An 18,172-nucleotide genomic window follows, 5' to 3' on the forward strand; every position below is an offset into this window, starting at 1 on the left:
TTTTAATTGCTCGTATATATTCCTATTATTTTTTTACGGTCTACTCTGCTATCTTCCGGATGAGTCAGTCGCTTCTCTTTTTTTTTCTTTAAAAGTTTGTGCCTCTTGACAAATGACTGTTACACTTTTTTCTTTTTTTCTTTTTCCTATTGAGTAGGATGACCCCCTGCAGTCCTGCAAATGAATCACGGTGCAGGCCCGGAATAACAAGGCGACCCCCAGCCGCGATGATCAAAGTTGCCACGATTCATCAGACGTCATGTGATACATTTAATAAACGCACACACCTTTGGGTCTTTTGCCTCCGAAGCAGTCGGGCTCGCTCTTCTTCTTGTGAGGCCCCACTGACCTCATCAGCTGGGTGACGTGAGGCTCCTGGAGGCGCTCCACTCCCGCGACCTCCTTGTGGACGTGGTAGGAAAGGTTCCTCAGGATGCACACGCAGTTCTCCACCGACTAAACGGGAGATAATGAAGGAAGGGGTGAAGCATCATCAATGACACGTCTCATTAATTAAACTGCCCTTTTGAATATTTCAAGCTCGGTAATATGAATATGTATATCGTGGGTGTGCCTGTGTGCGTGTGCGTGTGCAGGGAGGTGCATCACATTGCATTTGGCAGCTCTGGCGCAGTCTCAATTAACGTGATGGAGTGTGAAGCTTTAATGACACATAAAAGTAATGCATCCTGACTTGCAGCCAACAGGATTTTAACATTTGCTCCCACCCAGTGGCTGCATCCAAAACAACATCACCGCAATGAGATGTGACACTTCCCCCTCCCTGCACACACGGACTCCAATCTTTTACCAGCAAACCTATTCTACACTAAGAGCTTCATTTAAAAAAAAAAACAACATCATGCAGTAGAATTGTTTTTGTGTCGGGGGCAAAATAAGTGGCGTGCAACGTTCCCTTTAAGGTGCGCGCCTGCGCAGTTGCACACTGCTCAAGGGTCCTCTGCCCACAGCATGTTTATGCCGCGCACAAAATCAAATCCCATCTGAAATGTAAACAAAATAAACACATCATTTATTGTGTGAACGCTCCATTTTGGCGCGCTCCGCCTTCCACAATTTTCATCCGATTCAAACCGTTCCAATCACAAAATGTTCAGCCTTGACAAATTCCAAAAATTCCCCGATTTCCGGGACATTTTTCCCCATTCAAAATGAATTGGCCGTTTTTCCAAACTTCCACCATTTCCACATTTTTCAACCGATTCAAACCATTCCACCTTCAACACTGTGGAGGGGGGCGTGGCCTGCGGGCCTGCCGCGGAACAGGGTGTGCCAGGACCGGCCTCGAAGACACCGACAGGTGGGCCTTGTTATCTAATCACCTGTCGCCTTTATTAGCAGTAGCCGGGATGAGACACGTTGTTGGAGCTGGAGGGAGAGCGAGAGAGACGGAGACGCCGAGAAAACATTTGCTGGAAAGCAAATCACGTGCACGATTTCATGGAAATAAAAGAGTGTTGTAACTCTGATCCGGGCTCTCCTGGCAGTGTGTGGTGGTCTGCAGAACCTACTGGAGGGCAACCTCCACAAACACATCAACCATTCTGGAAATTCAAAGTACTCTTTTTTTCCAAATTCCCAAAAATTCCAGGATTTTCCGGAATTCCTGGTTTTCCAAAGCCCTATTTCCACCCTTAGTGGACGTTGTTTTTTGAACTGGAAACATTCCGTGTTTTTCCGAAATTCCATGAATTCCATAATACAATTTTTCAATTCAACATGTTACTACTTCAACATTTGTCGACCAATTTAAAAAATTTCAACACCAACCTTTTTTTTTTTTACCATTTTCAAAAAAGTTCCCGCTTTTCCCGAAATTCCCAAATTTTGGGGAAATTCCCAATGAAATCAATGGGACAATTCCCATTAATTTTTCATCTAATTCAAACCGTTCCAACTTCAAAATATTCAGACTGTTTGCGAATTGTGAGCTCTACTTCAACAATTTTTAAAAAAAAATCCTGGATTTCTCATAATTCCCGGTTTCCCGGGACATTTTTCCTATTCAAAATGAATTGGCCATTTTTCCAAACTTCCACCATTTCCACATTTTTCAACCGATTCAAACCATTCCACCTTCAACACTGTGGAGGGGGGCGTGGCCTGCGGGCCTGCCGCGGAACAGGGTGTGCCAGGACCGGCCTCGAAGACACCGACAGGTGGGCCTTGTTATCTAATCACCTGTTGCCTTTATTAGCAGCAGCCGGAATGAGACACGTTGTTGGAGCTGGAGGGAGAGCGAGAGAGACGGAGACGCCGAGAAAACATTTGCTGGAAAGCAACTCACGTGCACGATTTCATGGAAATAAAAGAGTGTTGTAACTCTGATCCGGGCTCTCCTGGCAGTGTGTGGTGGTCTGCAGAACCCACTGGAGGGCAACCTCCACAAACACATTCCACCATTCTGGAAATTCAAAGTACTCTTTTTTTCCAAATTCCAAAAAAATTCCAGGATTTTCCAGAATTCCTGGTTTTCCAAAGCCCTATTTCCACCCTTAGTGGAAATTGTTTTTTGAAATGGAAACATTCCCTCTTTTTCCGAAATTCCATGAATTCCATAATACAATTTCTCAATTCAACATGTTACTACTTCAACATTTGTCGACCAATTTAAAAAATTTCAACACCAACCATTTTTTTTTTTTTTACCATTTTCAAAAAAGTTCCCGCTTTTCCCGAAATTCCCAAATTTTGGGGAAATTCCCAATGAAATCAATGGGACAATTCCCATTCATTTTTCATCTAATTCAAACCGTTCCAACTTCAAAATATTCAGACTGTTTGCGAATTGTGAGCTCTACTTCAACAATTTTTTTTTTTTAATTCCTGGATTTCTCATAATTCCCGGTTTCCCGGGACATTTTTCCTATTCAAAATGAATTGGCCGTTTTTCCAAACTTCCACCATTTCCACATTTTTCAACCGATTCAAACCATTCCACCTTCAACACTGTGGAGGGGGGCGTGGCCTGCGGGCCTGCCGCGGAACAGGGTGTGCCAGGACCGGCCTCGAAGACACCGACAGGTGGGCCTTGTTATCTAATCACCTGTCGCCTTTATTAGCAGCAGCCGGGATGAGACACGTTGTTGGAGCTGGAGGGAGAGCGAGAGAGACGGAGACGCCGAGAAAACATTTGCTGGAAAGCAACTCACGTGTACGATTTAATGGAAATAAAAGAGTGTTGTAACTCTGATCCGGGCTCTCCTGGCAGTGTGTGGTGGTCTGCAGAACCCACTGGAGGGCAACCTCCACAAACACATTCCACCATTCTGGAAATTCAAAGTACTCTTTTTTTCCAAATTCCAAAAAATTCCAGGATTTTCCAGAATTCCTGGTTTTCCAAAGCCCTATTTCCACCCTTAGTGGAAGTTGTTTTTTGAAATGGAAACATTCCCTCTTTTTCCGAAATTCCATGAATTCCATAATACAATTTCTCAATTCAACATGTTACTACTTCAACATTTGTCGACCAATTTAAAAAATTTCAACACCAACCATTTTTTTTTTTACCATTTTCAAAAAAGTTCCCGCTTTTCCCGAAATTCCCAAATTTTGGGGAAATTCCCAATGGAATCAATGGGACAATTCCCATTCATTTTTCATCTAATTCAAACCGTTCCAACTTCAAAATATTCAGACTGTTTGCGAATTGTGAGCTCTACTTCAACAATTAAAAAAAAAAATTCCTGGATTTCTCATAATTCCCGGTTTCCCGGGACATTTTTCCTATTCAAAATGAATTGGCCATTTTTCCAAACTTCCACCATTTCCACATTTTTCAACCTATTCAAACTATTCCACCTTCAACACTGTGGAGGGGGGCGTGGCCTGCGGGCCTGCCGCGGAACGGGGTGTGCCAGGACCGGCCTCGAAGACACCGACAGGTGGGCCTTGTTATCTAATCACCTGTTGCCTTTATTAGCAGCAGCCGGAATGAGACACGTTGTTGGAGCTGGAGGGAGAGCGAGAGAGACGGAGACGCCGAGAAAACATTTGCTGGAAAGCAACTCACGTGCACGATTTCATGGAAATGAAAGAGTGTTGTAACTCTGATCCGGGCTCTCCTGGCAGTGTGTGGTGGTCTGCAGAACCCACTGGAGGGCAACCTCCACAAACACATTCCACCATTCTGGAAATTCAAAGTACTCTTTTTTTCCAAATTCCAAAAAATTCTAGGATTTTCCGGAATTACTGGTTTTCCAAAGCCCTATTTCCACCCTTAGTGGAAGTTGTTTTTTGAACTGGAAACATTCCCTCTTTTTCCGAAATTCCATGAATTCCATAATACCATTTCTCAATTCAACATGTTACTACTTCAACATTTGTCAACCAATTTAAAAAATTTCAACACCAACCATTTTTTTTTTTTACCATTTTCAAAAAAGTTCCCGCTTTTCCCGAAATTCCCAAATTTTGGGGAAATTCCCATTGAAATCAATGGGACATCTCCCATTAATTTTTCATCTGATTCAAACCATTCCAACTTCAAAATATTCAGACTGTTTGCAAATTGTGAGCTCTACTTCAACAATTAAAAAAAAAAAATCCCGGATTTCCCATAATTCCCGGTTTCCCGGGACATTTTTCCTATTCAAAATGAATTGGCCATTTTTCCAAACTTCCACCATTTCCACATTTTTCAACCTATTCAAACTATTTTACCTTCAACACATTTCACCATTCTGGAAATTCAAAGCACTCTTTTTCCAAAAAAAAAAATTCCAGGATTTTTCGAAATTCCTGGTTTTCCAAAGCCCTATTTCCACCCTTTTTTCTGAGGACTACTCCTTCCACATTTTTCAACCCATTTCAACCGTCCAACCGTCAAAACATTCCTCTTAATCAGGACAAAAAACTAAGTTCTTTTTTTGAACTGGAAAAATTGCCAGTTTTCCTGAAGTTCCAGGAATTCCGTAATACCATTTCTCAATTCAACATGTTACTACTTCAACATTTCTTGACCGATTTGAAAAATTTAAACACCAACCATTTCAACCCATTTAGACCATTAAAGATTTTTACAATTTTTTTAAAAATTCCCGATTTTCCCGAAATTCCCAAATTTTGGGGACATTCCCATTTAAATCAATGGGACATTCTTCAAAGTTCCACAACTACCACATTTTTCATCTGATTCAAACAGTTACAACTTCAAAATATTCAGCCTGTTCAGGAATTGTGTGATCTACTTCAACAATTCTAAAAAAATGTTTTCCAGATTTCCCATAATTCCCAGTTTTCCGGGACATTTTTCCCTATTCAAAATTAATTGACCATTTTTCCAAACGTCCACTATTTCTAAATTTTTCAACCGATTCAAACCATTCCACCTTGAACACATTCCACCATTCTGAAAATTCGAAGTACTCTTTTTTTACAAATTCAAAAAAATTCCAGGATTTTCCGGAATTCCTGGTTTTCCAAAGCCCTATTTCCACCATTTTTTCTGGCGACTACTCCTTCCACATTTGTCAACCCACTTCAACCGTTCCACTGTCAAAACATCCTTCTTAATTAGGACAAAAAACAAGGTTGTTTTCCTGAAATACCAGGAACTCCGTAATACCATTTGTCAATTCAACATGTTACTACTTCAAGATTTCTCAACCGATTTGAAAAATTTGAACACCAACCATTTCAACCCATTTAGACCATTAAAACTTTATACCATTTTAAAAAAAAATCCCACTTTTCCCGAAATTCCCAAATTTTGGGGAAATTCCCATTGAAATCAATGGGACATTCTTCAAAGTTCAACAACTCCCACATTTTTCATCTTATTTAAACCGTTCCAGCTTCAAAATATTCAGACTGTTTGCGAATTGTGTGATGTACTTCAACAATTTTTTTTTTTAATTCCCGGATTTCCCATAATTCCCGGGACATTATTCCCATTCAAAATGAATTGGCCATTTTTCCAAACTTTCACCATTTCCACATTTTTCAACATATTCAAACTATTTTACCTTCAACACATTTCACCATTCTGGAAATTCAAAGCACTTTTTTCCAAGTTAAAAAAAATTCCAGGATTTTCCAGAATTCCTGGTTTTCCTAAGCCCTATTTCCACCCTTTTTTTCCGGCGACTACTCCTTCCACATTTTTCAGCCCCTTTCAACCGTTCCACCGCCAAAACATTCCTCTTAATCAGGACAAAAAAAAAAGTTGTTTTTTTAACTGGAGAATTCCCGGTTTCCACGAAATTCCGTAATATAATTTCTCAATTCAACATGTTACTACTTCAACATTTTTTGACCGATTTGAACATTTTCAACACCAACCATTTCAACTCATTTAGACCATTCAAGTTATTTAAAAAAAAAAAAAAATCCTTCTTTTCCCGAAATTCACACATTTTGGGGAAATTCCCATTTAAATCAATGGGACATTCTTCAAAGTTCCACAATTCCAACATTTTTCATATGATTCAAACTTTTCCAACTTCAAAATATTCAGCCTGTTCAGGAATTGTGTGATCTACTTCAACAATTCTAAAACAAATTCCCAGATTTCCAATAATTCCCAGTTTCCTGGACATTTTTCCCCATTCAAAATGAATTGGCCGTTTTTCCAAACTTCCACCATTACCACATTTTTCAACCGATTCAAACCATTCTACCTTGAACACATTTCACCATTCTGGAAATGTAAACTATAATTTTTCCAAGTTAAAAAAAATTCCAGGATTTTCCGGAATTCCTGGTTTTCCAAGGCCCTATTTCCACACTTTTTTCTGGGGACTACTACATCCACATTTTTCAACCCATTTCAGCCGTCAAAACATTCCTCTTAATCAGGACAAAAAAACCAAGTTATTTTTTTAACTGGAAAAATTGCCGGTTTTCCCGAAATTCCATGAATTCCGTGATATCATTCCTCAATTCAACATGTTACTACTTCAACATTTCTTGACCGATTTGAAAATGTTCAACACCAACAATTTCAACTCATTTAGACCATTCAAGTTGTTTTTTTGTTTTTTTTTAAATCCTTCTTTTCCCGAAATTCACACATTTTGGGGAAATTCCCATTTAAATCAATGGGACATTCTTCAAAGTTCCACAATTCTCACATTTTTCATCTGATTAAAACTTTTCCAACATCAAAATATCCAGCCTGTTCAAGAATTGTGTGATATACTTCAACAATTCTAAAGCAAATTCCCAGATTTCCCAAAATTCCCCATTCAAAATGAATTGGCCGTTTTTCCAAACTTCCACCATTTCCAAATTTTTCAACCGATTCAAACCATTCTACCTTGAACACATTCCACCATTCTGGAAATTCAGAGTACTCTTTTTTCCAAATTCCCCAAAATTCCAGGATTTTCCGGACTTCCTGGTTTTCCAAAGACCTATTTCCACCCTTTTTTCTGGGGACTACTCCTTCCACATTTTCCACCCATTTCAACCGTCTAACCGTCGAAACATTCCTCTTAATCAGGACAAAAACAAAGTTGTTTTTGAACTGGAAAAATTCCCGTTTTTTCCGAAATTCCAGGAATTCCGTAATACAATTTCTCAATTCAACATGTTACTACTTCAACATTTCTTGACCGATTTGAACATTTTCAACACCAACCATTTCAACTCATTTAGACCATTCAAGTTAATTGCCTTTTTTTTTTTTAAATCCTGCTTTTCCCGAAATTCACAATTCTTTGGGAAATTCCCATTTAAATCAATGGGACATTCTTCAAAGTTCCACAACTACCACATTTTTCATCTGATTCAAACAGTCCCAACTTCAAAATATTCCGCCTGTTCAGGAATTGTGTGATCTACTTCAACAATTCCCGGATTTCCCATAATTTCCGATTTTCCGGGACATTTTTCTCATTTAAAATGAACTGGACATTCACCATTTTCACATATTCAAACCATTCTACCTTCAACACATTCCACTATTCTGGACATTCAAAGTACCCTTTTTTAAATAAAAAAATGTCCAAAATTTTCCAGAATTCCTGGTTTTCCAAAGCCCTATTTCCACCCTTTTTTCTGGGGACTACTCCTTCCACATTTTTCAACCCATTTCAACCGTCCAACCGTCAAAACATTCCTCTTAATCAGGACAAAAACAAAGTTGTTTTTGAACTGGAAAAATTGCCAGTTAACAGTTAGAGATGCTACCTCAGTAGAAGCATCTTAAAACTCATTTGTATACTCTAGTCTTTAAATAGACCCCCCTTTTTAGACCAGTTGATCTGCCGTTTGTTTTCTTTTCTCCTCTGCCCCCCTCTCCATTGTGGACGGGGGGGACACAGGTCCGGTGGCCATGGATGAAGTGCTGGCTGTCCAGAGTCGGGACCCGGGGTGGACCGCTCGCCTGTGCATCGGTTGGGGACATCTCTGCGCTGCTGACCTGTCTCCGCTTGGGATGGTCTCCGGCTGGCCCCACTATGGACTGGACTCTCACTATTATGTTAGATCCACTATGGACTGGACTCTCACTATTATGTTAGATCCACTATGGACTGGACTCTCACTATTATGTTAGATCCACTATGGACTGGACTCTCACTATTATGTTAGATCCACTATGAACTGGACTCTCACTATTATGTTAGATCCACTATGGACTGGACTCTCACTATTATGTTAGACCCACTATGAACTGGACTCTCACTATTATATGTTAGATCCACTATGGACTTGACTCTCACTATTATGTTAGATACACTATGGACTGGACTCTCACTATTATGTTAGATCCACTATGGACTGCACTCTCACTATTATGTTAGATCCACTATGGACTGAACTCTCACTATTATGTTAGATCCACTATGGACTTGACTCTCACTATTATGTTAGATCCACTATGGACTTGACTCTCACTATTATGTTAGATCCACTATGGACTGGACTCTCACTATTATGTTAGATCCACTATGGACTGGACTCTCACTATTATGTTAGATCCACTATGGACTGGACTCTCACTATTATGTTAGATCCACTATGGACTGGACTCTCACTATTATGTTAGATCCACTATGGACTGGACTCTCACTATTATGTTAGATCCACTATGGACTGGACTCTCACTATTATGTTAGATCCACTACGGACTGGACTCTCACTATTATGTTAGATCCACTATGGACTGGACTCTCACTATTATGTTTGATCCACTATGGACTGGACTCTCACTATTATGTTAGATCCACTATGGACTGGACTCTCACTATTATGTTAGATCCACTATGGACTGGAATCTCACTATTATGTTAGATCCACTATGGACTCGACTATCACTATTATGTTAGATCCACTATGGACTGGACTCTCACTATTATGTTAGATCCACTATGGACTGGACTCTCACTATTATGTTAGATCCACTATGGACTGGACTCTCACTATTATGTTAGATCCACTATGGACTGCACTCTCACTATTATGTTAGATCCACTACGGACTGGACTCTCACTATTATGTTAGATCCACTACGGACTGGACTCTCACTATTATGTTAGATCCACTATGGACTGGACTCTCACTATTATATTAGATCCACTATGGACTGGACTCTCACTATTATGTTAGATCCACTATGGACTGGACTCTCACTATTATGTTTGATCCACTATGGACTGGACTCTCACTATTATGTTAGATCCACTATGGACTGGACTCTCACTATTATGTTAGATCCACTATGGACTGGACTCTCACTATTATGTTAGACCCACTATTGACTGGACTCCCACTATTATGTTTGACCCACTATGGACTGGACTCTCACTATTATGTTAGATCCACTATGGACTGGACTCTCACTATTATGTTAGATCCACTATGGACTGGACTCTCACTATTATGTTAGATCCACTATGGACTGGACTCTCACTATTATGTTAGACCCACTATGGACTGGACTCTCACTATTATGTTAGATCCACTATGGACTGGACTCTCACTATTATGTTAGATCCACTACGGACTGGACTCTCACTATTATGTTAGATCCACTATGGACTGGACTCTCACTATTATGTTAGATCCACTATGGATTTGACTCTCACTGTTATGTTAGATCCACTATGGACTGGACTTTCACAATATTATACTAGACCCACTCGACGTCCATTGCATCCGGTCTCCCCTAGAGGGGTGGGTCACCCACATCTGCAGTCCTCTCCAAGGTTTCTCATAGTCATTCACATCGACGTCCCACTGGGTTGTGAGTTTTTCCTAGCCCTTGTGTGGGCTCTGTACCGAGGATGTCGTTGTGGCTTGTGCAGCCCTTTGAGACACTTGTGATTTAGGGCTATATAAATAAACATTGATTGACTGATTGATGTTGATTCTGTTTCAACTCGCTGAACACGACCTCACCTATGGGAGGTTGAGCTGAGGGGTAGCGCTCGTCTGGTTGCCACAACGCTGGCGTGGAAACAGGATTGCGTCTCTCTCATCACAACAATCACCAGGAAACAAAAACATGGCACACACCCCGGTAAAATGATTAAGGAACCCCGCGGTGTGACGACCAACCTTGTTATCCGTGTCCTTGTTGACCACCGCCGAGTGAAGAGCGTGAAGGAGAGCGTCCACCAGTCCTTCACACTCCCTCAGCTGCTGTCGAGCCTCGGCTCCATCCGAGCTGACGTTTCTACGGCGACAACATCATCTTTCATCAAAAGTACAAAAAAAGAGGACACCTCGTCCATCACCAGTAAAGAATTTAACAATCCCCTGTCATTTATTGTCCTGCAGCGGGCGGCCAAGGTTACCTCAGACATCCCGACGTGTTCTTAAAGACGGTGGTCCACTCGGCGCTGTGGCGCTTAGACGGGTCGCCGGGGTCTCTCCTCCAGCCCGAGTGAGGGATGATTATTTCGTCGTTGAGCATTTGAAGACCGTGGTTGATGACCATCATCTTTAGAGGCTCGTGGGAGGAGAGGTTCCACAGAGTGCCTGCACGGGGGGAACAAGAACATGGACATGACTATCTAGTGGCTGTAGGCAACGTTGTTTTTTAATAGCTTGCAACAGATCACTCTTCCCACCAGTTATTAATAACAGCTTCTACCTTGCACACTAGAAATATTCAAAATATTCAAGTCACAGATCACAGTACATTGTCATAGTCAAATTAGCACATGCAACATATTAGTCTGTCATACAGTATAATAAAAAAATATCAATCATCCCACCAGTTATTAATAATAGCCATTACCTTGCAAATTAAAAAAAAGACTCAAAATAATCCAGTCACTGACCACAGGACGCTGGCTCACACACAAGCATATTGGCATTGGAAACGTAGACGTGTCATACAGCATAATTCATGTGATCACTCCTCCGACCAGTTATTAATAATAGCCATTACCGTGCAACTTAAAAAGACTCAAAATAATCCAGTCACAGATCATACGACGCTCGCTTGCACACAATCACATTGGCATTGGAAACGTAGATATGTCATGCAGTATAATTATTGTGATCATTCCTCCCACCAGTTATTAATAATAGCCACCACCTTGCAAATAAATAAATAAAAAAATACTCAAAATAATCCTGTCACCACAGGTCGCTGGCTCACACACAAGCACATTGGCATTGGCATTGGCAACGTAGACGTGTCATACAGCATAATTCATGTGATCACTCCTCCCACCAGTTATTAATAATAGCCACTACCTTACAAATTAAAAAAGATTCAAAATAATCCTGTCACTGTCCACAGGACGCTAGTTTACACACAAGCACATTGGCATTGGCATTGGCAACGTAGACGTGTCATACAGCATAATTCATGTGATCACTCCTCCGACCAGTTATTAATAATAGCCACCACCTTGCAAAAAAAAAAAAAAAAAAAAAAGACTCAAAATAATCCTGTAAACTGACCACAGGACGCTAGTTTACACACAAGCACATTGGCATTGGCATTGGCAACGTAGACGTGTCATACAGCATAATTCATGTGATCACTCCTCCCACCAGTTATTAATAATAGCCACTACCTTACAAATTAAAAAAGATTCAAAATAATCCTGTCACTGACCACAGGACGCTATCTCACACACAAGCACATTGGCATTGGCATTGGCAACGTAGACGTGTCATACAGCATAATTCATGTGATCACTCCTCCGACCAGTTATTAATAATAGCCACCACCTTGCAAAAAAAAAAAAAAAAAAAAAAAAAAAAAAAAAAAAAGACTCAAAATAATCCTGTCACTGACCACAGGACGCTAGTTTACACACAAGCACATTGGCATTGGCATTGGCAACGTAGACGTGTCATACAGCATAATTCATGTGATCACTCCTCGCACCAGTTATTAATAATAGCCACCATCTTGCAAAAAAAAAAAAAAGACTCAAAATAATACTGTCACTGACCACAGGACGCTAGTTTACACACAAGCACATTGGCATTGGAAACGTAGACGTGTCATACAGTATAATTAATGTGATCACTCCTCCCACTAGTCATTAATAATAGTTACCACCTTGCAAATAAAAAAAGGTTCAAAATAATCCTGTCACTGACCACAGGACGCTGGCTCACACACAAGCACATTGGCATTGGAAACGTTGCTATGTCATGCAGTATAATTAATGTGATCACTCCTCCAACCAGTTATTAATAATAGCCACTACCTTACAAATTAAAAAGACTCAAAGTAATCCAGTCCCTGACCACAAGACTCTAGGTCACACACAAGCAAATTGGCATCGGAAACGTAGACGTGTCATACAGTATAATTAATGTGATCACTCCTCCCACTAGTCATTAATAATAGTTACCACCTTGCAAATAAAAAAAGGTTCAAAATAATCCTGTCACTGACCACAAGACGCTGGCTCACACACAAGCATATTGGCATTGGAAACGTAGACGTGTCATACAGTACAATTAATGTGATCACTCCTCCCACCAGTTATTAATAATAGCCATTACCTTGCAAATTAAAAAGACTCAAAATAATCCAGTCACAGATCATACGACGCTCGCTTGCACACAATCACATTGGCATTGGAAACGTAGACATGTCATGCAGTATAATTAATGTGATCACTCCTCCAACCAGTTATTAATAATAGCCACCACCTTGCAAATAAAATAAAAAAATACTCAAAATTATCCTGTCACTGACCACAGGACGCTAGCTCACACACAAGCACATTGGCATCAGCAATGTAGACGTGTCATGCAGTATAATTAATGGGATCACTCCTCCCACCAGATATTGATCATATCCACCACCTTGCAAATAAGAAAGATTCAACATAATCCTGTCACTGACCACAGGACGCTGGCTCACACACAAGCACATTGGCATTGGAAACGTAGACGTGTCAGGCAGTATAACTAATGTGATCACTCCTCCCACCAGTTATTAATAATAGCCACTACCTTACCAATTAAAAAGATTCAAAGTAATCCAGTCACTGACCACAAGACTCTAGATCACACACTAGCACAATGGCATTGGAAACGTTGACATGTCATGCAGTATAATTAATGTGATCACTCCTCCCACCAGTTATTAATAATAGCCACCACCTTGCAAATAAATAAATAAAAATACTCAAAATTATCCTGTCACCGACCACAGGTCGCTGGCTCACACACAAGCACATTGGCATTGGAAACGTACACGTGTCATGCAGTATAACTCATGTGATCACTCCTCCCACCAGTTATTAATAATAAAAAGTTAAAGTACCAATGATTGTCACACACACACTAGGTGTGGCGAAATTATTCTCTGCATTTGACCCATCATTCTTGATCACCCCCTGGGAGGTGAGGGGAGCAGTGGGGAGCAGTGGGCAGCAGTGGTGGCCGTGCCCGGGAATACATTTTGGTGATTTAACCCCCAATTCCAACCCTTGATGCTGAGTGCCAAGCAGGGAGGTAATAGCCACCACCTTGCAAATAAAAATGACTCAAAATAATTCAGTCACTGACCACAGGACGCTAGCTCACACACAAGCACATTGGCATCAGCAATGTAGACGTGTGATGCAGTATAATTATTGTGATCACTCCTCCCACCAGTTATTAATAATAGTCACCACCTTGCAAATAAAAAAAGATTCAAAATAATCCTGTCACTGACCACAGGACGCTAGCTCACACATAAGCACATTGGCATTGGAAACGTAGACGTGTCATGCAGTATAATTAATGTGATCACTCCTCCCACCAGTTATTAATAATAGCCCTCACCTTGCAAATAAAAAAGACTCAAAATAATCCTGTCACTGACCACAGGACGCTGGCTCACACACAAGCACATTGGCATTGGAAACGTAGAAGTGTCATGCAGTATAATTCATGTGATCACTCCTCCCACCAGTTATTAATAATAGCCACTACCTTACAAATTAAAAAGACTCAAAGTAATCCAGTCACTGACCACAAGACTCTAGGTCACACACAAGCAAATTGGCATCGGCAACGTAGACATGTCATGCAGTATAATTAATGTGATCACTCCTCCCACCAGTCATTAATAATAGTTACCACCTTGCAAATAAAAAAAGATTTAAAATAATCCTGTCACTGACCACAGGACGTTAGTTTACACACAAGCACATTGGCATTGGAAACGTAGACTTGTCATATAGTATAATTAATGTGATCACTCATCACACCAGTTATTAATAATAGCCACCACCTTGCAAATAAATAAATAAAATACTCAAAATAATCTTGTCACTGACCACAGGACGCTGGCTCACACACCAGCACATTGGCATTGGAAGCATAGACATGTCATACAGTATAATTAATGTGATCACTCCTCCCACCAGTTATTAATCATAGCCACCACCTTGCAAATAAAAAAGACTCAACATAATCCTGTCACCGACCACAGGATGCTGGATCACACACAAGCACATTGGCATTGGAAACATGGACGCATCATACAGTATAATTAATGTGATCACTCCTCCCACTACTTATTAATAATAGCCACCACCTTGCAAATAAAAAAAATACTCAAAATAATCCTGTCACTGACCACAGGACGCTAGCTCACACACAAGCACATTGGCATTGGCAACGTAGAAGTGTCATACAGTATAATTAATGTGATCACTCCTCCAACCAGTTATTAATAATAGCCACCACCTTGCAAATAAAAAAAAAATACTCAAAATTATCCTGTCACTGACCACAGGACGCTAGCTCACACACAAGCACATTGGCATTGGAAACGTAGACGTGTCATGCAGTATAATTAATGTTATCACTCCTCCCACCAGTTATTAATAATAGCCACCACCTTGCAAATAAAAAAAAATACTCAAAATAATCCTGTCACTGACCACAGGACGCTTGCTCACACACAAGTACATTTACATTGGAAACGTAGACATGTCATGCAGTATAATTAATGTGATCATTCCTCCCACCAATTATTAATAATAGCCACCACCTTGCAAATAAAAATGACTCAAAATAATCCTGTCACTGACCACAGGACGCTAGCTCACACACAAGCACATTGGCATTGGAAACGTAGACGTGTCATGCAGTATAATTAATGTGATCACTCCTCCCACCAGTTATTAATAATAGCCACCACCTTGCAAATAAATAAAAAAAAAATCAAAATAATCATGTCACTGACCACAGGATTCTGGCTCACACACAAGCACATTGGCATTGGCATTGGCAACGTAGACGTGTCATACAGTATAATTAATGTGATCACTACTCCCACCAGTTATTAATAATAGCCACCACCTTGCAAATAAAAAAAAATACTCAAAATAATCCTGTCACTAACCACAGGATGCTGGCTCACACACAAGCCCATTAGCATTGGAAACATAAACGTGTCATGCAGTATAATTAATGTGATCACTCTTCCCACCAGTTATTAATAATAGCCACCACCTTGCAAATAAAAAAAGGACTGAAAATAATCCAGTCACTGACCACAGGACGCTGGCTCACACACAAGCATATTGGCATTGCAAACGTAGACGTGTCATACAGTATAATTAATGTGATCACTCCTCCCACCAGTTATTAATAATAGCCATTACCTTGCAACTTAAAAAGACTCAAAATAATCCAGTCACAGATCATACGACGCTCGCTTGCACACAATCACATTGGCATTGGAAACGTAGACATGTCATGCAGTATAATTATTGTGATCACCCCTCCCACCAGTTATTAATAATAGCCACCACCTTGTAAATAAATAATAAATACTCAAAATAATCCTGTCACCGACCACAGGACGCTGGATCACACACAAGCACATTGGCATTGGAAACGTACAGGTGTCATGCAGTATAACTCATGTGATCACTCCTCCCACCAGTTATTAATAATAAAAAGTTAAAGTACCAATGATTGTCACACACACACTAGGTGTGGCAAAATTATTCTCTGCATTTGACCCATCATTCTTGATCACCCCCTGGGAGGTGAGGGGAGCAGTGGGGAGCAGTGGGCAGCAGTGGTGGCCGTGCCCGGGAATACATTTTGGTGATTTAACCCCCAATTCCAACCCTTGATGCTGAGTGCCAAGCAGGGAGGTAATAGCCACCACCTTGCAAATAAAAATGACTCAACATAATCCTGTCACTGACCACAGGACGCTGGCTCACACACAAGCACATTGGCATTGGAAACGTAGACGTGTCAGGCAGTATAACTAATGTGATCACTCCTCCCACCAGTTATTAATAATAACCACTAACTTACCAATTAAAAAGATTCAAAGTAATCCAGTCACTGACCACAAGACTCTAGATCACACACTAGCACAATGGCATTGGAAACGTTGACATGTCATGCAGTATAATTAATGTGATCACTCCTCCCACCAGTTATTAATAATAGCCACCACCTTGCAAATAAATAAATAAAAATACTCAAAATAATCCTGTCACCGACCACAGGTCGCTGGCTCACACACAAGCACATTGGCATTGGAAACGTACACGTGTCATGCAGTATAACTCATGTGATCACTCCTCCCACCAGTTATTAATAATAAAAAGTTAAAGTACCAATGATTGTCACACACACACTAGGTGTGGCGAAATTATTCTCTGCATTTGACCCATCATTCTTGATCACCCCCTGGGAGGTGAGGGGAGCAGTGGGGAGCAGTGGGCAGCAGTGGTGGCCGTGCCCGGGAATACATTTTGGTGATTTAACCCCCAATTCCAACCCTTGATGCTGAGTGCCAAGCAGGGAGGTAATAGCCACCACCTTGCAAATAAAAATGACTCAAAATAATTCAGTCACTGACCACAGGACGCTAGCTCACACACAAGCACATTGGCATCAGCAATGTAGACGTGTGATGCAGTATAATTATTGTGATCACTGCTCCCACCAGTTATTAATAATAGCCACTCCCTTACCAATTAAAAAGATTCAAAGTAATCCAGTCACTGACCACAAGACTCTAGATCACACACTAGCACAGTGGCATTGGAAACGTTGACATGTCATGCAGTATAATTAATGTGATCACTCCTCCCACCAGTTATTAATAATAGCCACTACCTTACAAATTAAAAAGACTCAAAGTAATCAAGTCACTGACCACAAGACTCTAGATCACACACTAGCACAATGGCATTGGAAACGTTGACATGTCATGCAGTATAATTAATGTGATCACTCCTCCAACCAGTTATTAATAATAGCCACCACCTTGCAAATAAAAAAAAAAATACTCAAAATTATCCTGTCACTGACCACAGGACGCTAGCTCACACACAAGCACATTGGCATTGGAAACGTAGACGTGTCATGCAGTATAATTAATGTGATCACTCCTCCCACCAGTTATTAATAATAGCCACCACCTTGCAAATAAAAAAAAAAAATACTCAAAATTATCCTGTCACTGACCACAGGACGCTAGCTCACACACAAGCACATTGGCATTGGAAACGTAGACGTGTCATGCAGTATAATTAATGTGATCACTCCTCCCACCAGTTATTAATAATAGCCACCACCTTGCAAATAAAAAAAAATACTCAAAATAATCCTGTCACTGACCACAGGACGCTTGCTCACACACAAGTACATTTACATTGGAAACGTAGACATGTCATGCAGTATAATTAATGTGATCATTCCTCCCACCAATTATTAATAATAGCCACCACCTTGCAAATAAAAATGACTCAAA

The 18,172-nt window shown here is 40.5% G+C and overlaps 1 protein-coding gene across 1 annotated transcript in view; it reads right to left on the bottom strand.

Annotated features, from left to right (window-relative positions):
- arvcfa (ARVCF delta catenin family member a) overlaps nucleotides 1-18,172 on the bottom strand; it is a 68,028-nt gene that overhangs the window by 26,392 nt on the left and 23,464 nt on the right. Inside the window, exons 5-7 of the mRNA XM_061927504.1 lie at nucleotides 10,764-10,947; nucleotides 10,525-10,642; nucleotides 288-456 (exon numbers count right to left, since the gene is read on the bottom strand). Coding sequence (XP_061783488.1) covers nucleotides 288-456; nucleotides 10,525-10,642; nucleotides 10,764-10,947 — 471 coding nt within the window. The remainder of the gene's footprint in view (nucleotides 1-287; nucleotides 457-10,524; nucleotides 10,643-10,763; nucleotides 10,948-18,172) is intronic.

This window comes from Nerophis lumbriciformis, linkage group LG32 (assembly GCF_033978685.3).
Source record: "Nerophis lumbriciformis linkage group LG32, RoL_Nlum_v2.1, whole genome shotgun sequence".
Taxonomy (NCBI): Eukaryota; Metazoa; Chordata; class Actinopteri; order Syngnathiformes; family Syngnathidae; genus Nerophis; species Nerophis lumbriciformis.